Below are 26,473 nucleotides of genomic sequence, written 5' to 3'. Positions count from 1 at the left end.
AGAAAATAAAGTTTTACAGCTCACCAGACACCGGTCTCACGCCACTTTTACCTCAGTCTGGAGCTGAAAGGCATCAAAGCCCAACTCAGGTGTGAAGCCCGTGTCCTGGCCGTGTCGTATCTGTCCACACCTAAACCAATTCTTCATTTACAGGTGAACATGGGAAACGCAATGAATGGATAAGTCTTACTGGCTTGTGGCGGCCAGGCGTTCATAGCGATGTGGCTCTTTGATCCTTCGATGTCGGCTCTTCCTACCATTGTGAAGCAGAATTCACCAAGCGTTGGCTTGTTCTCCACTAACGGGGAACGTGAGCTGGATTACTTTCACCCTGCTGATGATGACTTGCTGCAATAGTTCATCTCAACATTTGCTGAGATGTATTAGTTCACGTAAATCCTGATTTCTGCAACAAAAAGTTGAGAAGTGTGGAGCCTGGTCTTCTTATAAGGTCACAGTGAGCTGGACAGTCAGATGTCCTCTACATACAAGGCAAACAGTGGACTCACACTTCCATCATCCATTCACCCAATCATCCATCCATCTTCTGCTGCTAATCCGGAGCAACATCGTAGTGTCGTATTAATCCTTGAAAATAACGACATGCTTTGATAAAATAAAATCCAGAACACGTTCTTGGTTCAGAGCCAGGCTGAAAGTCACAACAGGAGCAGTGGTTCCCAGATGGGGGGCAACCTGAGGTGTGCCAGGGAACTGAGAGGGTGGAGAACATCAGCAGAAGGAGGGGTGGGGGTCAGGGGATGCATTTTCCTCATTCATTTTTCTTATTTAGATTAAAATAAATAACAGGAGAACAACCCTGTGGATGTTTATCACTTAGCATGTTGTAATGAAGAAGAACTGAAATAATAAAATATGCCTTTTTGAACAATAGACTATATGTAAATGCATCCCAGGTTCTATATATTCCCTGTGGATATTCACAGCCATTAAAACATTTAAAATGTGATAAAGATGAGCAATTAAATGCATTCACCTTCAGCAGGGTACAGGTTAAACTGTGAGGGGGCATGTTCTCCCATTTGAGAGCCCTGCAGCTGCCATCTCGCCGAATGTTCAAAAAGGATAAATAAGCTTTTTGTGTTTATAGTCAAAGCTGTGCGCTGCACAGTGGGGTCGTGGTAAATAGCGAGGTTGTGGGCTTGACTCTTGTGCATATGGAGTTTGCATGTTTTCCCTGTGCATGCGTGGGTTTTCTCCTGGCACTCACAAAATGCAGCGAAAGCTTGCGGGACAACAAGTTAGTGTAATTAAATCATTGTTAAAATAGCTTATCATTAAATTGACAGGTGGTAAGGGACGTGTATATTAAAAAAAGACCTTCCAAATGAGCCGGAACCATGCAATTTGTCTGTTCTTCCTCGTGCACAGACGTGTAAGAGGTTAAAAGCGGTCGCCATCCTCCCTCTGCTCATTGGTCCAAACGTCCCCGGGACGCGCTCGTGGCTCCGGTGCGGGTCTGACTCCACCGCAGCTCAGTCCGCCGCCACGCCGCGTCCGCGCGCACATCCCCGGGGCGCAGAGCGACGGCGCTCCGCTGCCTCCTCCGAGGACCTCCGGAACGTCTCCAGGCTCGAGTCCCGACGATGACGATAGGCGTTGCCTCGACGCAAACGTGAGGCGGATTCTCTCTCTCTCTCTCTCCATTCATTCCTTCCTGCAGCTGTGGTGAGATGTTCTGCTCCTGCCATGGCCAGAGCTCTGTTTCCATGGGGGGTCCTCAGAAAGCCTCTGTACGTCCAGGTAAGCCGGGGGAAGTCCCTCTCCACTCCGCTGCTCCCGCGCGCTCGCCCGCGGTCACACCCCCACACTGCCAGTCCCTGCCGGGGTTGCGCGCGTGAAATTTCTGCAGAAATGCGTCTTTGCCTTCCTTCAGAATGAATGAGAAAGTCACTTGATGCTCGACGGGATGCCGTCCTCTACATCCCTGTTGCTGTAGCAACCGCTTCCCTGATGCATCTGGCTCGTGGAGCCATGAAGGGAGGCTGCTCGCTCCGCTCAGAACAAAGTTTAATATCTGGAAACTCTGCTTCACTTCAGCTAATTTTGAATTATAATATATGCAGTTGTGAATTCTTGTTTTGTTCTGCCACAAAAAAATATGCATTATTTCCTTGGAAGTTGATGCTGAATAACAAGAAATATTAATCCAAAAGAATAAATCCTTTATCCAAGCCAATGGATGTGGCTGCCACGTGTGAGGCGCACCATCCATCCAATGGGAGTGGTGTGGGGTTGAGCGTCTTGCTCAAGGACACTTCCTCCCGTGGAAATGCAGAATCAAACATTGCAACAAGCACGCTACCCACTGATCCACAGCCGCCCCCGGCGAGCTGGATTAGCATCAAACCAGCATCAAGCAACAGACTGGATGACAAATGAGCGTCAAACCAGCATAGAGCAGGTTGAACCAGCACAAACATACAAACCAGCAGCACCAGCAGCATGGACCAGACTCTGGTCAGTGTGTGTGTGTGTGTGTGTGTGTGTGTGTGAGTTCTGATCACCCTTTTTGGGGAGCTTCTGAAGAACGTTACATAACTCTCTGATGTGAGTGAAATGAGGTGGAGTCCTGAGCAGCTGCTGGGGAAGCCCCTCCAAGACTCAGGGAGGTCTCCGGACCCCTCATGCAGACCAGAATCACAGTCGGCTTCAGGTAAAGTGTCCCAGCGAGGCGTCTCAGCCTCCTAATGTCAGACGCTCAGCCGGAGCTGCTGCTTCCTGCTGTCTGCACTCCTGCATGTCAGAGACCAGAACCTGTCAGGCGCAGTGAAGGAGAGAGACAGCCGTCTCCGGGGACGGCCGTCAGCCTCGCTCCGTTTTCTAGGCCACCCCGGTCCTCCAGTGACAGAATAAGAAGCATCATTCACCGATACGCCGACAGCGAGGCCGCTCGGTCTGACCCAACCTCAAAAGCCAATCGATGTAATAAGTAGATAAACGGAAGTGTTTCCTCCACACGTGGAGACCAAACCGGTGTGTTTTCCAAAAGTTGTGTTTTCCCCCGTTTGCTGTGTAAATGCAAAACTTTTATGAAATGAAAACACAAAAAACCTTGAAACGTTGTGTCAACGGGTCCTGAGGCCAGCTGATTAGCTAAAGTCAGTATAGCAACACCCAACATCCACACAGGAACATCTTTGTGGTTGTACTGCCACCCTTAATTCTTTTTGTTGGGTATTTCAGAGGTTTGTGAAGTTGAAAAGGTTGCATGAATGGGGGAAACCCAAATATTTAAATTTTTTTTAACGACCAATTAGCATCAAATAAAGAAGGCTAAAAGAAATGTTTTATAAGAAAATATAAACTGCAAGTGGTTGATCAGTCAGTGGTCAGATTCTTGAGTTTATCACACAGTCTCATTTCACAGTAAATGAGCTCGAGACTGGAAAATCATGTCTTTACCATAAGAGCAGCAGACAGCTGAGGCTCGCAGCCAGAGAGGGCTTCCCCTGCCGTCATCCTGCATGCAGCCTCTCCGAGGCACCCACTCCCCGCCTGCATCGGTGGGACCGGGCATGAGAGTGTGGGACTGGCGTCTTCATAGCAGCAAAACACTGAAATACGTTCCTGTGTGTTCTAATGTGGCAGCAATTGAGTCAGCATGAAGGTCTGAGTGTGGGGGTGGAGGTGGTGTGTCTGTGTGAGTGTGATGGGGACGGGGGGGACGGGGGGACAGGGGGACAGGGGGGACAGGGGGATGGGGGGCTGTCTTGACTGTGATGAGTCAGATCTTTGTAGTGTGTGTGCAGACAGTGTGGCATCTTTTCCCTCCTCCAGAGGCCCTGCAGAGAAAAGTGGAGAGTGATACAGAGCTCTGCCGGCCGCTCGCTCTCTCTCTCTCTCTCTCTCTCTCTCTCTCTCTCTCTCTGTCTGTCTGTCTGTGCTTTCCTGTCACTCTGCTCACTCTTTACAACTGTTTTACTGTTTTTTCTGTGCCTGACATGAAAAAAGGGAAAGAGAGAGAGGGAGAGTGAGAGAGAGAGAGAGAGAGAGTGAGAGAGAGTGAGCAAGCGAGCAGCTCAGTGCAGGTCCTCCAGCAGTCTAGACCTACAGCAGCTTCACTCAGAAAAGGTTGCAGCGAGTCCTGAAGCAGCTCTCACTGGAGGCTCCATTGGTGGAGGAATTTTTCAGCCTCACTCCGAGTCAACATGTTTCTAATTTTAGAGATAATACGTAGGTAAAAAAAAAAGAAAGAAAGAAAAAAGAAATCACGGGAACCCTGCAGACTTAATCAGACCTCAAACAGTCAACAATCCTGAATGTCGTATGTGGTCCACAAAATCATCTTCTGTGGCACTCGATCCAGTTTTGGGTCTCCCAACCGGCAGTGGGTGAAAGCAGCAGTCAGAGATACGTTGTCATCGACACGGACACCCAAAACAAAATGTTTTACTTTTCCACTAAAACGTTGTCATGTAAATGGGTCCTCCGTGTCCCCTACCAGTCTCCAGCACACACCTGTGGACCCCATGCCGTGGATTTGCTTGAATCTCCTCAGACAGGTGCTACACCAGTCACCGGCTCACGCGGGGTTCGTACGTTTCCTAGTCGCGGTTGAAGCTCGGGCAGAAATTATTTGTTAGAATTTTCTCCAGTCAGGAAGTTAGTTATTTCATCTTGTCTTCTCACCGTCTCAGGAGACTGACGGGATTGTCAGACCATCGGATGGTTAGTGTTTGGTCCATTTCATCTGGCCACATGTCAAAGTGCTTTTGGGCAAGACGCTGAACTCCACGTAGCTCCCAACGGATGTTGAGCACTTTGCATGATGGCGATCGTCATTGGTGTGTGTGTGTGTGTGTGTGTGTGTGTGTGTGTGTGTACGTGTGTGAAAATGTAATTTACGGCATAAACTGTTTCTTTTGCACAAAACAGAAAAGAGGTTCTTATCGTATTTAATAATTAATTATCCAATAATGAAAAACAGCAACAACAACACAGCGTTTCTGTGCATAAAGGAAATAGTTCATTAAAAAAACCATCACTTTGCGTAATGATCAGCCTCTTTGCCAGTTTTCACAGCTGAACCACACCTCAGACCCTTCCTGCAGCTGGCCTTAAAGCTTCAGCCGTGTTGGGAAAGCTGCGGTCCGGCCTCTCGGGGACCTTTCTCCTGGTCAGTCCTCATGCAGACCCCAGGACACGTCAGCTGCCCGCAGACTGTGGTGTTTGTGGTCAGGCGACTGGTGGAGGGCTGCCTCATGTGTTCACCACGGAGGGATGAGGAGCTCTCCACCGTCTCACTTGACATTCACACATCGCCACTTTCTTATTTTACACTGCATAGTTTTTTGCTTTTCCTAATTCAGTTAACTTTGTAGAAAGCTGTTTATCTTCACAAATGTAAGACATTTTAGCAAATTCTTTTCAAAAAGCGCCATTACATCGACCACGGCTCCATTTCTGAGAGCAGCAGAGGTGGAAAGCGTCCAAGGGGCTGAGTAGCTTTTACAGGCACATTATCAGTCAGACTCTTCATGAAGCTGTCTCTGTTGTTTTTGTTTTTTTTTCCCTCTGTTTTTTGGCTCTCTACAGCAGCCCATTAAAAAGGCAACCTCTGAGGGATGGCTTTATATTCATACATAATGGATGAACAGTGTGCAGGCTGCAAAAACCCAAGTGTTGGACCAGAGCGGAGCTGCCGGTGGTGGGTCTGCCTCTGCAGTTCAGCGGGAGGCGGCAGGGCGCGTCCTCCTGAGCCGCCGGCCCGCTGACGCAGCCGCTCGCCGCCAGGTCCGTGGGCCGGCGTTAGAGGAAGCAGTTCAGCCAGACAAAGACACGCCGCTTTCTTTCCACCCACCTCAGCGCACGGCCACAGTTCCCAGTCAGTCGCTAATTAATAGCTGTCACAGCAGCCGCAATCAATACCGCCTCATTAGCCCGTGTTTGTGTAACTCTCTCTGCTCGCCAAAGGGTCAATACGTAATTCCAGGGATAGAAATGCAGCGGGGCAGACTTGAAATGAAAGCCACAATCGATTGGAGAAAGGCCAAGCGTACATTTGTTTTCCCCCCTGCACAGTGTTATTCCCATAATGTTTCTGCTGCTGATGCATTTCACCTGCGGAGGAACCGATGGAGGAACCGATGGAGGAACCGATGGAGGAACCGATGGAGGAACCGATGGAGGAACCGATGGAAGCCCACGGAGCGCTCAGCCTGCTGCGGGCGCCGCAGGGTCAGATTCTTAACTGCAGTAAAACGAACAGTACATAAAGAGGCAGCAACGGTTAAAGCTGCTGTCGGCAGGATTCTGCTAGTCATTGCTAATGTTTCTGTGTTTTCTTTGGATTAAATGTTAGAGTATCCATTGATAATCCTTTAGGAGTGTAGCATAACTGCTCTACCGCCAGGGCGCAGCGTTTCCATCTGTCTCTGTTCTGAGCTGAAAAGGAATCTCCACAGCTCCAGGTATCTTTGACCAATCAGAAAAGCCCCTGAGGCTCTAACCGTGATTGGTCGAGGGGCGTTCGTCGTACATTCTTGTGGGAGGGGCTTAACTTGCGTAAGGGCGTGATGTCAGAGAAAACAGGACAGGATTGGCTGTGCTGGGTTTCAAATCGCCATGTGCTGAATATTGGTGCATAAATTAACTGGATACTTTTGACAGGAATCTGCTAGTAACCGGTTACTATTGACGGATTAGTTACTCAGTTATGGAGCTGGGTGACAGCCGGAGAGCTGCAGAGCCGCTGTCTCTCTCCTCGGTCTGAGCAAACAGATATTTAAAAAACAGGCTTTTTCCAGCCCTGTGTTTCAGGAATGTCAGACACTCTTCAGCTCTTAGGCCACATACGGTCCAGTTTCATCCTGAATGGGATGGACTGGTAAAACAATGTCTTCATAACCTTTCTAAATGTAAATCTGAAAGTTGTTCTTTGTTGTGGTGCAGAGGACACATGAGAAAAAAGTCTGCATTTTCACAAAATATAACAGTTTCAAGAGGAAGACAATTTTAAAGAAACCCTCTGGTTCAAAATACAGTGAAACGTCTAAAAAGAAACTTTAAAAAGACACTGTGTCTGTCTCACTCACATTTAATGCAGAGTTTATGCAGTTTGATGGTGAATAAGAGCAAAGTCAGGTATGATTACGATTGAACATTCTGCTGTAACAAACAAACCAACAAACCAACAAACCGGGACACTTTGAAACTGCAGGTCATGTTTTTGAAAACGTTTCCCTCCTTTTCGAAGAGACCCCATCACTTTATAATTGTTTAAACAAATATGGAAATATAACCATGTGGAATTTACAGTGTGATTTTCAGTCCATGCTCCAAAAATGTAATCATCGTGTTGAGTAAAGGTTGAGAAATTGCGTGTGTCAACGTTAAAAAAGCACACTCTTTTCTTTTTCTTAGAGCAGGAGAAAAATACAACAGAGCAGGGAGAGGAAATGGTTGGACAGTGGCATATGGACACTTTCTGAAAGCTCAGTTCTTCATTATGGGTGCTGTTGAGAGCAGAAAATGGATAGAAATTACATTTCAAAAGAGTCAGAGCTGTTTCCTTTTCAGCACTGAAGCATTTTTTCCATGGTTGCTGAATTGTTTTATAACAGTTTGAGTTGTTTCTTGGGTTGAAGAGAAGAAAATGGAGTCCGACGTATTAGAGAAAGGAAAGAAGAAGACGGGAATGGAGATGGAGATCCTTGTGCCAATAAATAAATAGGAAGTGAAAGGGGCTGAGGAGAAATAAAAAAATCTACAACAGAAAACAAGGGAAGCCCATCACTGCCATCCACCAGGCTGAGCCATTAAGTATGGCTGCTGAAAGTATGGCTGCTATTTTTCACTAATGCTCCCAGAGGGAAGAGCAGCCCTATGGATCCCAGCAGACCGTGTGTCTGACCAGCGGGGAATGAGGAGGAGATGGAAGGAGCAGGTAGCGAGCGGCTGTAGCTGCTCCACACTCCACCACCTGCAGCAGATACTGTTAATTATACTGTGTACCTATTTAGAGGCAATTACATTAACAATGCACCGTGTGACTCCACTGGGTTCGGAGCTCATTTGTATTCCACTGACAAGCCAGTTCCCTCACTAATGGCCTAATCGACGACTGTAAACATAAATTAGGAGATTGATTTATTGGCTTTTATACACGAGGTTCTCTGAGAGGACACGCTGGTGAAACTGATGATGCTTTCTTCACATTTTCATTGACACGGCACTACAAGTGTGGAAATGTAGGCTAAGTATATGTGTGTTTTTCCTCTCATTAATATAAAGTATTTAAAGATCCTAAAACTGTTCTGTATCTTTATTAACATCATAATTAACATTGCACAGCTGTGGCTTTGAAACTGCGCTCACGCATGTGCAGTGTTTGTAGGTCCATGAATATTTCTACAGAGACTAACTCCTTCTGCTTTCAGTCCCGTACTTAATCTGAAACAGTTCAGAAAAGCACGGGCTTCCAGCTGAAGTATGTTTTAAGCACACTCCTCTTCATTTCAGGGGCTCAAAAGTAATTGGACAAATTAAGTAAGAGAAAATAAAATGTTCATGTGTACAGCTGGGTTGAAAAGCCTCTGCTGGAAATGTCTAGCTGAGGTGTTGAACTCACGGACGCCACCAGCCGCTGGGTTTCCTCCTTGATAATGCTCTGCCGTTTGTTTGCGCCGTCACTGAATAGTCTGCCAATAAATCGAAACACTGACACCGCCACAGCTGGACGCCCAGGTCTTTCAGCGGTGCTGTCTTTCTTTATCAGGAGTACCAACTGTAGGTCTGCTGCTCTTCATTTTGTGATTTTGCTGGGATTATTTAACAGTTGATGGTTTGGGACACAAACGCTCTCATTTCAGCGGCACTGTAGACAGGAAGGAGAGAGACCGTCCACCGAAGTGGTTCTGCTCAATAAACCTCACCAAAAAGGGTTTCTCCAGCTGTTCAGACTGAAAGATAACACTGACCACTGGGTGTTTGGAGTAGAGTCCTGCTGAGTTCACTCAAAAAGATTCACCCTAGAGCTGGGCAAAACCTTCCTTTGGCCAAACAAAGCTGATGAAACATCCAGTCATCTGGGTGAACTATGGACGGAATGTAGGAGGATAACTTATTTGAATATTTACCTATTTCTCTTGATTTATTTTCCAAAACTGACAAAAACCATGAGATGTTGAAGGCTGCCACGAACCTTTGAAATTCTTGTTTCTTCGTTTTTCCATCACAGAGTATGTGCCGCTCAGTATTCTGCCCACACAGCGAACACCGGAGGGCCGGACCAGGACTCCAACAGGTGTTTGGACAGGTTATAATTATTCAGGTAGGATGTAAAAATAACTGCGTTTGTCTGCAGGCCAGATTCTCCTACCTCCACATGAAGTACCTGTTCTTCTCCTGGCTGGCGGTGTTCGTGGGGAGCTGGATAGTGTACGTGGAGTATTCATCCTACACAGAGCTGTGCCGAGGACACGACTGCAAAGACTCAATAGTTAGTCCGACTCTGATTCTTGACTCGTATCCTTTCATTTCGGTCTTTTCAGTGTCTTTTCCACCAGCATTCAGCCATCATTGCACTGTTTCTTTTCCCAGTGCGACAAATTCAGAAAGGGAGTGATCGACGGCTCTGCCTGCAGCAGCATGTGTGAGAAAGACACGCTCTACCTGGGAAAGTGCTTCACCGTCAAGCCCAGCAGCCAGGTGAGTCCTTCAGGGAACCGGGAACTCCTTCCCCGCAGTGCTCATCCTCCACCCAGCCGCGCTGTGCTCGTTTCAGGTGTACTCAGGGAGCTGGGGCGATCTGGAGGGGGTCATCAAGTGCCAGATGGAGGAGGCTCCACGTTACGACATGGGAGGCGAGCTGGAGCCCAGGAAGGAGACGGCCTTCAACAAGCCTGCCAAGGGGACCTCTGTGGAGAAGTTCAGAGAAATGATCCTCAACCACCTAAAGGTCAGGGTGAACGCGCCGAACAACAACCTTGACCACTATTGACAGTACTGTAGATAGACCCTGTCCAGCAGCTCCAGGAAGTGTCTAGAATACTTTATTGAATCCTGTTGGCTGGTGGAGGCATGCTGCTCGGGGGCATCTGGGGACGATACTGACCGGTTCTGGGACGGGTTTCCTCCGTCAGCTCAGAGTTCAGACTGGTTTCAGAGCCTCGCCCCATCTTGAGATCTTATTTCTTTCCAGGCCAAAGTTGGGGATCAAGCCAACCTTGCGGATCTTTCAACGCAAGTGCTGTCCATCGCGGACGCCAACAAGGACGGCCACATCTCCCTGCCGGAGGCTCGCTCCACGTGGGCTCTGCTCCAGCTCAACGAGTTCCTGCTGGCTCTCGTCCTGCAGGACCGAGAGCACACGCCCAAGCTGCTGGGCTTCTGCGGAGATCTGTACATGATGGAGAAGGTGCCTCACGCGCCTCTGTACGGGATCAGCCTGCCCTGGGTGGTGGAGGTGTGGATCCCCGCCGGCCTGCGTCGCAGCATGGACCAGTGGTTCACGCCCTCCTGGCCGCACAAGGCCAAGATCTCCATCGGGCTGCTGGAGCTGGTGGAGGACATCTTCCACGGCACGTTCGGCAGCTTCCTCATGTGCGACGTCAGCGCCGCCGCCTTCGGCTACAACGACCGCCACGACTTCAAGGTGACGGACGCGCGGCACATCGTCCCCGAAGCCGTCTTCCAGGAGGACATCCGGCAGCAGCGCTGCGACGCGGACGAGGACTGCCTGTACGGCGCCGACTGCCTCACGACCTGCGACCTCACCAAGCACCGCTGCACGCCCGAGGTCACCCGGCCCAACCTGGCCAAGGCCTGCGACGCGCTCAAGGACTACATCCTGAGGGGGGCGCCGTCCGACGTGAGCGAGGAGCTGGAGAAGCAGCTGTACGCCTGCATCGCGCTGAAGGGCTCCGCAGAGCAGACGGAAATCGAACACTCCCTCATTCTGAACAACCTCAAGACTTTACTGTGGAAGAAAATCTCTCACACGAAGGATTCCTAGTCGAGTCAGAAGTCTTCTGTTTACGACACACGAGCACAAAGACTGCCTTCTTAGAGGAGACCTGTTACTGCCATTTTCACACAGTATTTGTGTCCTGTTTTTAAAAATCCCATCAACTCTAATCGTGAAATTTCTCGGTCAGCATTATTTGTAATTTGACCCCAGCATCCTGGTGTGGAGTTGGGAGTTGGAATGAGGAAATGTGTGAGCAGCTGATGTAAACCCGGTCCGGGGTCTTGACTCACTCTTACAGTGACAGGTCTCCTCTAGCTTCTTTCAATCAAATGGACAATCATGTTCAGTGTGGAAACAAACAACTTCCTGTATTTAACTTGCGTAATAACACTAATGGAAATGTTAAATGGCGTCCGGTGAGAAGCAGCCTTTCTTTTCTGAAGACAGGACAAGGATGAAAGGAAGACTGGGAACTTGTTGGGTGTCAGAGCTGCACTTGAGTAATTGTTGACACTGAATTTTTTGGAGACTTCATGAAACAAAGGAAGCAGTGCTAACGCCCACAAAGCAGCTTTCCAGCTAATGTGCCTCCTTGTCTTCTAAAATCCAAGATTTCTTTACGTTTCTAACGAGATCCATGAGATGAGAGCTGCTGTTACTGAAGGTTAGTTTGTTACACATTCTGGTCTCGTGTGCCTGAAGTCAAAATGTTTTAAGACGAGACTTTCAGCTTTAAGATGATGAGGGTCCAAATCAGGTGAAGGGATGGATCACAGCTCACCTGTAATCTCTACTAAAGGGAACTGGACCAACCACTGTCACCATGAATCGAAGGCTACTGGGCTGCAAATCCTGTCCTGGAGTTTGGTACCTGATGTTGGAGAACACTCGGAAATACATTCAGAGTAACGCTTTGATCCAGTTACATGAATGCCACGAAGCAGTAACAGGATTCAAATCTCTTTTCAAGTCGCCGTTTTGTTCCTGCGGACTCCAGCTCCGACCTCCTTTTTGGTATGCATCCACACTGACAGAGCGTTTTAGTGTTCCACTGCAGAACAGGCCATTCAGATCCGGCCGTTAAGAACAGCCGTGAAGTGTCTGTGTTGTGATGAATTTCAGATCGTCTCTCAGAGTTGTTTCATGATCGAGCCTAATCCCGTAGTGGATCTAAAAGCTTAACAGAAGTCCAGAGCAAAGTGAAACTTCAGTCTATTTCCAGACAAGTTATCAAAAATGAACCTAATCAGCAACTGCAGCAGCTGTTTGTCTGCTTCAGATGCACTGGAAGAGACACACAAGATGATTTTTTTTTGTTTTTCCATGATTTATTAGAACAAATGTGTGTGTGTGGACCAGGGCAGAGCGGCGGCTCATTCTGCGGCCTCCTGTTCCTGAGCCCGGAGGAAGCTGGCCTTCTTCTGGGCCACACGGTCTTTCCTCTGGGCCAGGGAGAGCTTGGCACGGTTCCACCTGCGTCACATAGAGTCGTTCAATTAACCGGGCCACACTCCGAAATAAAACCAGACTGGAGCGTCAAACGGTGCAGATCTGGAGGTGCCGAGACCCCAGGCGAGGATTCAACCCCGAACAGACCACCAACACAAAGTCTCACCTCTTCTTCTTGACTTCCTTGGGCGGCTTCTTTTCATGAACAGGGTTCTCGCGGATGGCAGCATGAGCCTTCTTGTACATCTCTTCAATCTGCAAGAACAGAAAAAGAAACACCTCAAACAGCCGACCGAGAAGCTCAGGCTAAGTTTATTTAAAGATGAACTTCCATCCTGGATTTGCTGACTGAAGTGCAACGTACTCTTCCTGTTTCACGCTACACCATCCACACTGCTGTTCACCCCCGAGGACGACCAAGAAGAAACGACGCGGGCCAAAGAAGAACAGGACATGAACAGTTTGTGAACAGGTGTTTGGACACCAGGTTGAGTTTGACCTGCCGCTGCTGCTCAGACGACCCGACAGGCGTCTCCGTTTGACGCAGTCTGTCTTGAGATCCAGCAGATGGCGCCACAAGCTTTCTATAAAACTGCCCCAAAACACGGCGCTCACGTGTTTCACTGCTGGGACGAGAAGCCGAGGCGAGCAGGGACAGGGTTCTCACGGTTTTAGTGGGGACAGACAGACAGACGAAGCTGCTTGTCCACCTTGGGAAGTGTCTTACTCTTCAACGACGAGCCTGACAGAAGAAACCATGTGGCCTCACTGGTTCTTCTAAAGCCGTCTCTATACTGAAGCACTTTGAGGAAAACTGTCAAGTTTTTATTTAAGGTTTAAATTAAAGTTTATAAAAACACCCTGATGTGTGTCGCCTGGACTGGAATGAGTTTAAAGAGTTTTGAAGAACGTTCTCTTCCATCCTCTGTAAGACTGACTCCAGATTGGACATATGATGGTGAAGTATCCCTGGTTTAATGTCTACTTACACACATACATGTAGGGATTAGGGGTTATGGGGGGGGGGGGGGGGTTAAGGGGCATAAGTATCGTGATTTTTTTTAACAACAACTTTTAAAACAGATTTTTTTTTTCTAAAATTAAACATTTAAATACTCCATTCTAGATACAGGTTTAGAAGCCTGCTTCTGTCCAGCAGAGGGCGAACTGTCTTCAGGGAAGAAAAAAAAAAAAAAAAAAAATAGAAGTGCAGAGATAAAATATCCACCATCACTTTTAAAAACCCAAAGTGTGGAGACGTTTTGCTTTGGAGGGAAAATGAGAGCCGCCATGTGGAAAGATGTTTATAAACCGTTTGAAACGATGCTTGACGTTCATGAAGGAGAGTTTTCATTAAAGGGTTTTAACTGTGCAGCTAAAGGGAGCAGTTCACTTCAGAAACTCTAACTTAAGGCTAGAAAGGCTAGAAAGGCTTTAAATTTGAAAAGACTTCTTACTAAAAATAAGTTAAATATACTGTTCTGTACAAGTACAGTAATATCAAGACACTGTTAGTCCACTTTCAGTTAATCAAAAGTTCACTGTAAGTGTGGAAGTTTAGATATTAGTCCAACTCTGCTAGTTCTACACATCTCGTGCAGTTTTTCATTTATGAAAGTACGCTTTGAAGCATATTTCAAGAAATAGTGAAGCCACTTGTGTTCCTGACAATAGTTTTTGTGTGGTTTCTGTAGTCAATACTGTATGTTTTAAAGGTGCCTTAAGGTTAAGGAGTTTGCACGGTTTATGCGAAACAGCGCCCCCTGCAGGCCTTGGGCGTAACGCAGCTTAGTGACAAACTCGTCCCTGTGGCTCGCGTGCACGGAAGAGGGGGACTCCGTCTTCGCTCGTTTAGTAGCGCTCCAGTAAAATGTAAGTTTCTTCTCCCTGGTGGAGTCTGTGTGGAGCTGTGGCAGTGCTAGAAGCCAGTCTGTTCTGACTTTCTGGAAGCTCCTGCTCAGTTGTTGCTCACTGAGCTTCTGGCGGAGTAATGGCGGACCAAACGAAACCTAACCAGCTGGAGCGCGCATTACGTCATTCCTTTCAAATTCTCCCCCAAAAAAATTCTGGTGCCGGACCGGCACTGTGACTTTCAAGTGACAGTTTAGCCTGTTAGAGGTACTTGTAATGAATATGTCAGGGCACATTGTACACAGCATTAAACATGTGTAACTTATTTATGGTGGAAAATAAGTATTTTTGAGGTTGAAAAACTTCTTAATGCAGCTTTAAAGGGATACTTCAACATTTTGGCAAATTGGCCCATTTAGCGCAATTCCTCAGTCATTTGAACAGCATACTTACTGTTTCTGTGAGGGCGAGCTGTTTATCCAGAGGTGAGTCGGGGAAGGTTTTCGGGACGGACACAATGGAAGTGGATGGTATTTTTGGTTCCTGTCATCAAACTCATCAAATACACAATCTAACAACCCCAAAACACTTTGGTGGACACGTTATAATCCACACATTCACTACGCTGTGAAATATTAATGCAAAATGACCAGATTGAGTTGTTCATGCGAAGATTGCTAAGATGGAACTACTTACTAAACATGGCGTCTGGGCGTAGTGATCTCAAAAGAAAAAGTAGTTCCCAGTATTTGCTTCAGTGTCGTAACGCTACAATATTATTTGTTGGTGTTCCACAGCGTAGTGAATGTGTGGATTATAACGTGTCCACCAAAGTGTTTTGGGGTTGTTGGATTGTGTATTTGATGAGTTTGATGACGGGAACAAAAATACCATCCACTTCCATGTGTCCGTCCCGAAAACCTTCCCCGACTCACCTCTGAATAAACAACAGCTCACCCTCACAGAAACAGTCAGTCTGCTGCTCTAATGACTGAGGAATTGCGCTAAATGGGCCAATTTGCCAAAATGTTGAAGTATCCCTTTAAGAACACAGGAGGCTGAAATGGGCGTTTATTTTTTCTTCCAGTTAAATAGGAAGGTAATGGTTCATAAAATACAAAATGCTGATGATAAAGGACATTATTTATCACTGTATTTTTTTGGGAAAATGGCTCCTGGTAGTGCAGACATGCTCATCCAACTTATTCACATGGTAAGCAGAATCCAAGACTGTCTCACCGACTCCGGTTTGACTCCGTTCTTGATGAAGCGGGAGAACTGCCTCTTGTAGGCGTCCTCGTCCTCCTCCATCAGGTAGCTCATGTACTCCGACACGTTGATGCCCATGATGTGCTTGCGGTGCACGTCGGCGTTGAACTCCTTGCTCTCGGCGTCGTATCCGGGGAAGCGCTTGATGCTGGAGGGTGAAAGACGGCAGCTTAAATACGGCACGACGCTCTTATTTCAGTTCCCCAGATGTGAGGACAGGGTTGCACAGAGCAGCTGAGGCACAGGCCGTTTCCATAAAAGTCAGGCACGACATCCACTGCACACCAGGCAACCAACCCAGCAGGTTCCCAAAGCATGTAATCTGATTACAGAAGAGCCTGTGACGACCCAGTAAAAACTGCTACTGGATGACACCGTTTATTCAGATAGTTATCATTACAACCTGTGACGGCATTACAGACAACAGCTGAATAATGAGTCCACTAACTGTTCAGATCAAAGCTTCACTTCACCCTTTATTAAATTCAATATGGTGATTTATTATTTATTATGTATAATCAATATTAATTAACATTAGAATATCATCTTATATTTCTCTCTGATTTTACAGTACTTCAGGTTTTCAGTCCCATTGTTCAAGTAAAATGTTTTCGGAAGGAAAAACACTGATCAAGTCACCAATATCCTTTACATATTTAGCATTAAAGTAATCCAAAAAAGAATAGGGTAGGTTCTCCAATTACCATCAAATTCAAGTTTCTGCTGTTTTCCAACTTTTAACCGCAACGCATTACATTTTCAAAATAAACCTCTGCTTCGCCGAGCCACAATTTGACTGTTACAGACGTGAATAAAAAGCCAAATACACCCCGGAAGGGACAGAAATCAGTGCCAGCTGCCCTCATATTACTTGGAACTTTCCAGAATCAGGAATGGTTTCCTGCGCCCCCTTGTGGACGCAGGCGAGAACAGGCCAGGCTAAAGGCGTCGCTGTCGCCGATGGAGGCTTGTTGTCCGAAAGGAGCAGCAAAAAGGCAACGATACATCCAACATGATCCAAAAAGACACAGACACACACACAGACACACACACAGGTCCGTGTTAAGGGTGTGAAAAATATTCAATATTAATAGATGCATCGATGCGCACGTGGGCGACGCGAGTGCTTCGGCTCATTCACCGAGTATCGATGCATTTGACCGGTGAAATCTCGATTCATCTTGATGCGTTGGCGGGTATCGGTACAATCCGATGCAAGCGCCGTTTTGTTCATTGTGAACTTCACCCCATCTGGTGTTCCCCAGGCGCAGTGAATGCACCGTCATTATACACGACAGAAGCCGTGAGGCACATACAGTGGATGTTCGCTCGAGCAGCAGCGAGGAAGATTCTGTATTTAATGCCCCCGCAACGTTTAAATCATATGTTTGGAAACACTACGGATTCGCAAAGAAAAACGGAAAGCTTAAAACATCTGTCATTTGCAAAGAATGCCGCGTTAAGAAGCCGCACGACAAACATGCAGACCAATTAACCACATCACCACGTGTACCGCCGCCTCCCTGTCTAGTTCCTCGTCGGACACTGGAGAGCTTCAACTAATCACCAGCTGATCTTCCTGAAGAAAACCCTGAAGCAGCGCCATCTGAAATGCATCACAAAGTGAGGTGTGGTATTTGCAGAAAGATCTGTTTTCTTGTTCTTTTCTTTTTTAATTCTTACGGATATTTCACACTCGGTGAGGGTCGTCTGTGTTCACACTACAGCAGCAGCTGTGAGTCTCAGTTGCCAAATTGTTTACATTTTCTCTGCACAAAACCCAAGTTGGTTTACACTTTCTGCTCCTCACTGCTGTGTTAGCCTCCCTCCTAGTGAGTTCATATTAGCAGAACGTTTTGCAGACAGGAATATGAACAAACATTGATTGCACTGCTGAAAGTGTCACTTTGAGTTACTCATTGAGAGTGTTTAAGATGGCAAAAACACCACTTTTGTTGAATTTACTGCCAAGTGTCTGAGGAATAAAGCCAAATCCTTTTTGCAGTTCCATACTGAATTCCATCTTTTTTAAACTTTTTTTTTCTCTTTGCTTATTTGCATTATGCTGAATCGCATCGTATCGCAACAAATTGCATCATATTGTATCGGATCACGTTGATTTGAGGTAAATGATTATCGCATCGCATCGCGAAGAGGGTGAATCGCCAGAAAATTCCATGTATCGTTACAGTATCGCATCGCTGGCGGTGAATCGAGATGCGTATGGAATCGCCCTCAGTGCTGAGATTCACACCCCTGGTCCGTGTGTGGTAACCCATCACACTGACAGCGCAGCAGCAGCACACACACATTACACACAGGCGACAGCTGAAGTGAATGACACTAAGAATTACATTACTGGCAATATTCAATACTACAAAATACTACATGTCTTCACTGGTCTCCAGCCTGCACTGTCTATTCTATTGTTACGGTTTTATCCTATCTAATACCATCAATTCATTTTATCAAGCTTTACCACATTAAGGCAGCTATATTAGCCGTAAATCTGAAAAGTGCCAACAGTGCCTAAAGTTCACCACTATTTAGAATTATTTTCTGACTTTTACTGTAGGGATGATTAAAGGATATTTTTTTTAAATCGTGACTAATCACGATTAGGCTAAGTGCTTTTCTTCAGTTTGAAAACTGTATTTTTAACTCAGACATTGTGTTAATTTGGTCTTCATGGCACTTTATTTTGAAAGAAGGTGAAAAAGGAAATGGTTTCTCTGTGTTTGACTCTCTGGTCAGACACCAGTGTCTGCAGGAAGGAAGTCTCCATGCTGAAACTCCAACGACGACTTTAAATTCAACTTCTGGACAGATGGATGCTTTACTTTATATAATGCCTTCAAACGCAAAACACCACCATTTAAAAAGCGAGCAAGTCAAAGTGTGATTAATTGAGATTAACTATGGAAATGAAGGAGTTAATGATTAAAAACAGTCTTTTGACATTCCAATTTCTATATAAAAGCTTTTCATTAAAAAAAGGAAAAAAAAAACACCAAATTTTTAAAGAGATTTCTGAAGACAAACAAAAAATGTAAGTAGTTTCTTTCCGTTAATAATCGTGAATATTCTAACAGTACAATATCTAGGGCTGGACCATATGGCCAAAAATGTTATCATGATATAGCTCTTAATCTCGGTCGATACGATATAATTCCAATATCGATATAAATAATACAAAAGCCTCAGAAAAACTGTTAAGAATCATAACATAATGTACTTCCTGTAAAACTAGAAATTATTTATCCAGGAAGCTCCTCCAGTATAAAGTTTTAGAAAAAAAAAAAAAGGTACAATAAATTGTTTACCTTTTATTAAAGAAATTTAAAATCACTGTCAAATAAATGCATGTTTCACCTTTTTCAATACAAATAGCTTGAACTTTACAGTTAAATACAGTTATGTTATTGTTATGGATTCAAAGCTGCTTCAACCAGGAAGAAAAATAAAAGTGCTCAGAATTACTGCAATAAACAGAAAAAAGAGTGAGCAATAACCAACAAATATTACTGGGACAGGGGATTGAAATAACTGCCATAAACTCACCTTTTCAATAGTAACAGCTTTAACTTTTTTTAACTACAAGTTTTTATTATAGATTTAAACAAAGGTGCTTCAACCAGGGAGAAAAATAAACGTGCTCAGAATTACTGAATTACTAAGGTTAGGTACAGAATTACTTCAGGTTGTAGTGATTATGGCGACACTGCAGTGAATCCCTGTGCTGTTTTTATTTTCCTTTTTTGTGGAGTTTGTCTTCACTGTTGCAGCGTCTTGTAAACTGTAGACGGTCCCTGAACCCCGCAGCACCACCCGCTGCTAATCCAAAACAATATTGCTTCTGATGCTTGATAGACAGATACTTTTAATGAAAATGAGCTTGCAGCCTGTCGTCCAGCTCACAGCGATGGGATGGAGGCTCCTTTGTATGTTACCGACGTTTTGCTAAAGAGTTATTGAGACCGAAAGTCCGCATCTGTCAACATGCTGCTAACTTTAATGGGCTGTTCAGTGATATACATAATTCATGGCCACAAATTAGTATTTCGTGCACACTATTTATTATTTCGCGGCCACAGATTGGCTTGTGGAAGCTTGTTCAGTCGCGTTTACATCACGAGTTCTCATTTTGGAGCTCAAACTCACCGCGGTGGAGCTTAGCTTGTAGCCTGAGCCGAGGACGGCCAGCTGTGGTGTGCATGCAGAGCACTGATCACTCTTCGTGAACAGCAGTGACTGTGAAACGCATAATGTAATGCACTATATCGAAAATGTGTTTAAAACTCATATCATTGTTATTGAATAAAAATATACCGCGGTATATATTGCTATCGAAATTTTGTCCAGCCCTAGCAATATTCCCCCTCAGTAACTGTGTCTAAAAAACTTTACATGGCGACATTGCTAGCTGGAAGACGCTGTAAACACTGCATACGTCTTTCAGCTGTTCTAATAACCCCCCCCAACGCTGCACGCATTCAGCAGACAGGAAGCGCCGACTGATCAACCTCAGAGTCACTCTACACAGGTCTGGTCTCTTCAGGAAGCTGAGACGCCGTCCCATCATTCCCCTGGCTGCGAGTTCTACCTGCAGCGTTCGAGTTCCAGGCCATGGCACAGTGGAAAATCCCCGTCGACACCCCAAAACACGAAGATTTCAGCACCTGTGCATCAAACTGCAGAATTTCAGAGGCGAGTCGGACACCGACTGCGACGGCTGAGATGCAACAGAAGGGTTGAACAGCAGCAGTTCAGGACGAGGTTAGAGCAGGACAGACGCTACAGCGCGGCCGAAAACCCGCATCCGCCGCTTGGCTTCAAGGAAGTATTTTGGAAAATCCAAGGATGTGCAATTTTTTTCCAAGCACTGAGGACTCAAACATAAAAATGTCACGCTGCAGTCCGCGGTTTAACCCAGCGTGAACCTAGCAAAGGCTACCAAGACAGTCCAAACTGTCATGAGGGAAAGCGGAATCCTGATTGGCCCCGTTTCAGTTTTCATCTGTTCACACCACAACAGAGCCGGAGCCTGTTGGAAAGGTTCAAACTTGGGAGCAGTTTTCAAAAAGTTGCACCTTCAGTACTGTCGACCAGCGTTGTCGTGTGACCAGACAGCCAAAATCCAAAGAAAGTTTCACGCTTTCCCTTGAGAAAGTCACGTAAACGGGCCGTTTAATGATCCAACTCCATTCTGGAGAGACGGGATCAAGCCACAGGAACGGTCTTCTGTCCTGAACCTCAGCGAACGAAAACCCGCAAACTGCACACGGTCCTGAAAACGCCCGATGACCCCACAGCCGCGAGGAACCCGCCGCTCCAACCGAGGCCTCCGCGGCGCCCGCCGGACCCGGCTCACCTGTGCGGGATGGACAGCCCTCCGTCCACAGCGCCCTTCAGGGCGCCGAACACCTTGTTGCCCGTGGTGGTTCGAGCGAGCCCGGCATCCAGGTAGCAGGTGAAGGCGCCCGGCTGGCCGTCGATGCTCTCCACGTTGAACTCGTCACCCGTCACCTCCACCTGGCCCTCGTACACCGTGTCCAGCTTGAACTTGGTCAGAAGCTGAGGACGGACAAAGACAGCGACTCATGAAATGTAGCCAGGACACACCGGCATGCTCCCGCCAGACGGACGGAGGAGGCGCCACGCAGAACCGGGACCCCTGCGGAGAGGCCGGTACTCACCCTGCGAGCCAGCAGCAGACCGGTGCAGTAGGCGGCGGCGTAGTTGGTCAGGCCCACGCTGACGCCATACTTGGGCAGCTCGTGGGAGTAGGCGGCGCACACGATCATGTCACCTTCGATCTTGGCGTAGGCAATCTGCAGCACAACCGGTAAAAATCACACGTTCACGCACCTTCAGCACAAACACATGTGCGCAGACAGATGTGATTATGATGTGAACAGCGTCATCGCTTTCACGCAAACTGCCTTCACATTTCTGAGGAGTGTGAAATACGTCTACAACTAAAACAGCTGTGTGACAAACCCACACGGCGGTTATGACGCCACACAAGGACGCCAAGCGGCGCAGTCAGGACAATATGGCAGGAAGACGCTCCAAAGCCACGGAGCACACTCCAAAGATTAGGAACGTTTCAGTGAAAATAAACCAGAGAAACTCAACGAAGCGCCGCTCTCGTTCCTCCATGGTGCCACAGCCATGCACCGACACCGCGAAGCCGCCACACCATCGGCACCATGGGATAAACCACTTAAAGTTCATCGTATCAATCGAAAGAGTCAGATTACTCGACAACAATGACGATTAGTCGCAGCCCTGAAGGTACAACAGAAAATCTGCTTCAGTCAAAGTATCTTTGCTAGTTTGTAAACTGCAACAACTCCAATCTTCAATATCAGAATTAAGCGTTTTCTACCAAATACACCATACTGCCAGAAGCATTTGGCCCACACGTCCCGTCCTAAAACCACAGGACTGAATATGTCTGTCCACCCTTCAGACAGATATAACAGCTACAACTCCTCCAGAAGGCTTTCCCGCCAGATTTAGGAGTGTTTATTGGAATTTTAGTCCACTTTGAGAGGTCAGGCTGAGCAGTCCAGAATCACCCCTCCACCAAACTACAGCTGCTACAAGGCATTCAGACATGGACCATTCTCCGAGAAACCGCCAAACCCAGACCGTCCAAGCATCGAGACAAGCGTGGAGACATTCTTCCCATGCAGCTCCAGAAGCAGATTAACTAAAAACAATCACCTGCGCTGGTTGTCGTCGAACATGAAAGTAATTTTGTTTTTTTCCACGAGTGCTGCTGCGATCAGACCCACTGCGTTCCGAGGGAAAAGGCTGGCTCTTACCTGGCAGATGATGTCCCGGTTGGAGAAGCGGACAATCATCCGGTACTTGGGTGTGTTGTACTTGTTCTTATCCTGGACAACCAGCCGCTTGCGAGCGAAGAAGTCCGTCTTCCCCTCTGGAGAGGACAGCAGCAGCAGTTACGAACCAGACCAAAAAACGATAGCCAAAAAAAAAAAAAAAAGAAATGCCGAAAGGTTTTGAGCTGTACCTCTCCTCCTCCTGAATTTGACCTGGTACCTCTTGAAGTAGGCCTTGCTCTTCACCACTTTAACAAACCCCTGCGAGAGGAGACAGGGACAGGGACAGGGACAGGGACAGGTCAACAACAGGTGGGCTGCTGTCAGGAAAACACCGACAGAAAAGAGGAAAATCTGGACAGGGCTGGCACGGAGGCTAAGCTAAGCTACGGAGCGGCCAGTGGACCAAAACTGCGCCGCGTGAGATAAATTCCAACCCGGGGACGAGCTCGGGTGAGACGCCGGTGAAGCGCTCCTGAGGACGCGGGGAGTTTGGGGACATCGGGAAGCCGGAGAGTTTGAGAAAACTGCGGGGAGGCCACGCTTGGACGTCCCTAGCCAAAGGAGCCGCGGGACACAATCTAGCTCCATCTGCACCGCGGGGGGGTTCATCCCGCCCGACGAGCACACACAGCCGCACAGCGAGCGCTCAGGGACCGGTGCTGGAACATATCTGTCCGGATTACGAACCATTTCTGCAGTCTTTCAGTCTCCTTATGAAGGAGCCCGGAGCTTCAGACAGGAGCAGGACTCCGCTGCACCGGGAAAAGGAAGACCTGTCTGCGCATGCTCTGTAAATACTGTGTCACCGGAAGAGCAGCTCACTAGCCGAGGGGAGGGGGCGTGGCCGCCACCCTGCCCCCATGCCCCGTCAGCGGTCAGTATGGTGGTACAACTTAGCTGGTTTCCTTGTTAGCTGGTGACCGACTCCCTGTAGCATTCCCTCCTCCTGCTCCGCTGCTGCTGCTCACAGTCCACGGTGATCAGTCATTGATACCATTTATTCAGAATACACTTTTGTGCTCACATGTGACAATTTCCCTACCCAGACTAAAGATTAATGGATGTGACTTAATTAACTATAAATGCAACAATAAGTTCATAAATGTAGGAATGCAAGGGATGATATGACAGAACTTCTTTCAGGAGATTGGATTATTCAGTTGATAGCACATTACGAATCAAAGCTCACTCCAAATTTATTAAATGGCCAATCTCTTCAAAAGTGAAGTAGACTCATTTCAAAATCATAAATAGTATCTATCCTGTTGGGCAGTTTCTTGAAAGAAAGTTTAAATTTACCGTAATGTTGACCCATGTGCCTTTTTTAACCAGGAGATTGAAACCATCTGCCATCTGTTTTTTGATCCTCACTATTCAAGAGACTTTTGGAAGGACATTCGGATCAACCTGAAACTTGATCTCCCTCCGTTTACTGTGTCAAATGTTCTGCTGTACATGGATCATTTGGATTCTTCATTATCTAGTATTGCAAACATCGTTCTTCTTTTAGCTAAATACCATATTCACTGCTGCAAATGCAGAGGAAGTACCCCTGCTTTCTTATGATTTCTGAATGATTTCAAATTGTATTATAGCTCCCTGGAGACGCCTAAGGACTGGAAAAATGCTCAGATCATCAGTAGTCAGATCTCCAGAAATTTAATAATTTAATATGCATGCTCCCACCTTCAGCTTTTTGTATTCATCTTTTCTGTTGCTGTATGTTATTTCTTCTATTGTGTTATCACGCCCCCTAGCGTTTGTTTTTGTTCTTGTTTACTGTCCTCTACGAGAAGTTGTAGTAAAAAAAAAAAAACAGTCCACATTGAAATCACACTCATAAAAGGTCCGACTTTGACTCGGTCTTTGAACGTCACACCACTAAATACAATACAAAAGAACACAACAGACATACTTCGTAACTACATTACTTTTTTCAATAAAGGTGTGTGTGTGTGTGTGTGTGTGTGTGTGTGTGTGTGTGTGTGTGTGTGTGTGTGTGTGTGTGTGTGTGTGTGTGTGTGTGTGTGTGTGTGTGTGTGTGCAGGTGAGAGGACCTAGATTTTTTATTTAGACAGGAATTTTTTAATTTTTAATTTTTTTTTTTATTTTATTTTTTTTGCTGTCAGGATGGTGGTTTTATTTGGTTTTTTATTTGCTTCCTGCTCTTTTCCTCACTCTTTCTACTGCAGTTTTTTGGAGCCAGGGTTGTTCTACTCCGCTCCTTGAGGGCCGCCTCCTCCATGTTTTAGATGTCTCCGCTGCAGCACACCTCAGTGTAAAGTTGAGGTGTGCTGCAGCTGGAGAAACCGAAAACATGCAGGATGCCCTGGGAGGACTGACTAACTTTGTTTGTTCTCCTGCTCTTTCTACTTCATTTTCCTAGGCTATGGCTGTTCTACTCTAGTCCTCGAGGGCCGCCTCCTCCATGTTTTAGATGTCTCCGCTGCAGCACACCTGAATACAATGTTGGGGTCATCCTCAAGTCTGTACTAAAGCCAACTGATGAGTCCCTCATTGCATTCAGCTGTGCTGCAGCTGGAGAAACCAAAAACATGCAGGACGCCCTGGGAGGACTGACTAACTTTGTTTGTTCTCCTGCTCTTTCTACTTCATTTTCCTAGGCTATGGCTGTTCTACTCTAGTCCTCAAGGGCCGCCTCCTCCATGTTTTAGATGTCTCCGCTGCAGCACACCTGAATACAATGTTGGGGTCATCCTCAAGTCTGTACTAAAGCCCACTGATGAGTCCCTCATTGCATTCAGCTGTGCTGCAGCTGGAGAAACCAAAAACATGCAGGATACCCTGGGTTCTCTTTTGGGTTTCTATTTGCTCTTTTCTTTCTCATTGTTTCGAGGCCTTGCCCTTCAAGTTTGAGTAATTTGACTCAAACCTCTCCTCTTATTATTATGGGCTGCTTTTTTCTTACTTTAAAAATGTCTTTTTCCTCTATTCTTTGTTACGACTGCCTCATCTGATCACCTCCAGTCCCTGGAGGACTGACTTTTTGTTTTCCTCCTCTTTCTAGTTTCTTTTTCTAGGCTACGGTTGTTCTACTCTGGTCACGCCATCCTCCATGTTTTAGATGTCTCCGCTGCAGCACACCTCAATGTAAAGTTGAGGTGTGCTGCAGCTGGAGAAACCAAAAACATGCAGGACGCCCTGGGAGGACTGACTAACTTTGTTTTGGTTTTCGATCTACTCAACCCTGACTCCCTCCCTCTCTCGTGCTACTCGTCCTCCCTCCTGCCATCTTTTCTATCTGTTCTGTTCTTCTGTCCTTCCTCTCTAGCGAAACAGCCTCCGCGTCCTCTGGGCCTTCTTGGGTTTGTCCTCGGTTTCCTGCTGCGCGTCGCTCTTCTGGGCCTCCTCTGGAACCACGCCTTCGGCCTCCTCTTCGCGTCCAACCTCGTCATCACGAACGTCCGGTATTCCCTCGTCCAGCAGCTTGATCCGGTTGTTGTCGTCTGGAATCCTCTCCTTCACCACGACGAGGAACTTTTCGTCCATGTGCTTCATCACAGCTTTCAGATCAGACTGTTTTTGAAGCTCCGTGTGCAAAGCCAGGAATTTGGCTTTACACTGTTTGATCTGCTGCAACACAAACTCCACTGAGTCCGGGTCGACTTGCTCATCTGTGTCTTCATCCACTGAGGTGTGTTTCAGTTTCTTGGCCAGAAGCAGGATTGTGGGGCGGATGGACTCCAGCGTCTGAGACAGGGAGTCCCGGTTCTCCCTGGCCTGTTCACTCTTCTGCTGCTGAGCCTGCAGCTGCTGTTCGCACGCCTCCAGGGTCTGTTGGTCTCTGATCCGCCTGGCCTCCCGTTCACATATCATGCTGTAGAGTTGTTGTCTCAGCAGGTCTTTCTCCTCCTTCAGCTGCAGATTCTCTTTCTTCAGACGCTCCTGCTGCTCATGTGTTTCTGACGTGCATGAAACATGCTGCCTCCTGATGTCCTGCTCGCTGGTGGCTGCAGTGGTCTGTTGGAGCATTCTGAAGATGTCCCGGGTGTTGGCTCTCTCCTCCTCCTCCGCTGTGATCCTGGCGGCTCTCCTCCGGGCCTCATCCTCCGCCATCATCTCCCTGGCCATCTGATCGCTTGCATCGGCCTCGGCT

At 46.9% G+C, this 26,473-nt stretch overlaps 2 protein-coding genes across 2 annotated transcripts; one reads left to right on the top strand and one right to left on the bottom strand.

Moving 5' to 3' along the window:
- The first annotated feature begins 1,668 nt into the window (after window positions 1-1,668).
- dipk1ab (divergent protein kinase domain 1Ab) lies at window positions 1,669-10,994 on the top strand. The gene is made up of 5 exons (XM_030083126.1): window positions 1,669-1,764; window positions 9,329-9,463; window positions 9,565-9,672; window positions 9,749-9,922; window positions 10,166-10,994. The coding sequence occupies exons 1-5, from the start codon at window positions 1,711-1,713 to the stop codon at window positions 10,976-10,978; spliced, it is 1,284 nt and encodes a 427-aa protein (XP_029938986.1). The 5' UTR covers window positions 1,669-1,710; the 3' UTR covers window positions 10,979-10,994.
- Window positions 10,995-12,239: 1,245 nt separating this feature from the next.
- rpl5b (ribosomal protein L5b) lies at window positions 12,240-23,169 on the bottom strand. The gene is made up of 8 exons (XM_030083464.1): window positions 23,044-23,169; window positions 22,545-22,614; window positions 22,336-22,451; window positions 21,199-21,333; window positions 20,874-21,076; window positions 15,473-15,650; window positions 12,549-12,637; window positions 12,240-12,406 (listed from the first exon to the last, which is right to left on the bottom strand). Exons 1-8 carry the CDS (start codon window positions 23,044-23,046, stop codon window positions 12,307-12,309), a joined length of 894 nt encoding a protein of 297 aa, XP_029939324.1. The 5' UTR covers window positions 23,047-23,169; the 3' UTR covers window positions 12,240-12,306.
- Between the last annotated feature and the right edge of the window lie 3,304 nt (window positions 23,170-26,473).

This window comes from Salarias fasciatus, chromosome 23 (assembly GCF_902148845.1).
Source record: "Salarias fasciatus chromosome 23, fSalaFa1.1, whole genome shotgun sequence".
In the NCBI taxonomy this organism is placed as follows: domain Eukaryota; kingdom Metazoa; phylum Chordata; class Actinopteri; order Blenniiformes; family Blenniidae; genus Salarias; species Salarias fasciatus.
The sequence above is the reverse complement of the archived record's forward strand: the minus strand, read 5'-3'. Positions and strand labels throughout refer to the sequence as shown.

Excerpts from the sequence above, each read along its gene's own strand:
- dipk1ab (XM_030083126.1), top strand. The coding sequence starts at position 1,711 with ATGGCCAGAGCTCTGTTTCCATGGGGGGTCCTCAGAAAGCCTCTGTAC. Across the intron at positions 1,765-9,328 it reads GAAAGCCTCTGTACGTCCAG|GCCAGATTCTCCTACCTCCA; the intron begins GTAAGCCGGGGG and ends GTTTGTCTGCAG. Across the intron at positions 9,464-9,564 it reads ACGACTGCAAAGACTCAATA|TGCGACAAATTCAGAAAGGG; the intron begins GTTAGTCCGACT and ends TTCTTTTCCCAG.
- rpl5b (XM_030083464.1), bottom strand. Across the intron at positions 21,077-21,198 it reads GTCTGCTGCTGGCTCGCAGG|CTTCTGACCAAGTTCAAGCT; the intron begins GTGAGTACCGGC and ends GTCCGTCCTCAG. Across the intron at positions 12,407-12,548 it reads AAGGAAGTCAAGAAGAAGAG|GTGGAACCGTGCCAAGCTCT; the intron begins GTGAGACTTTGT and ends TATGTGACGCAG.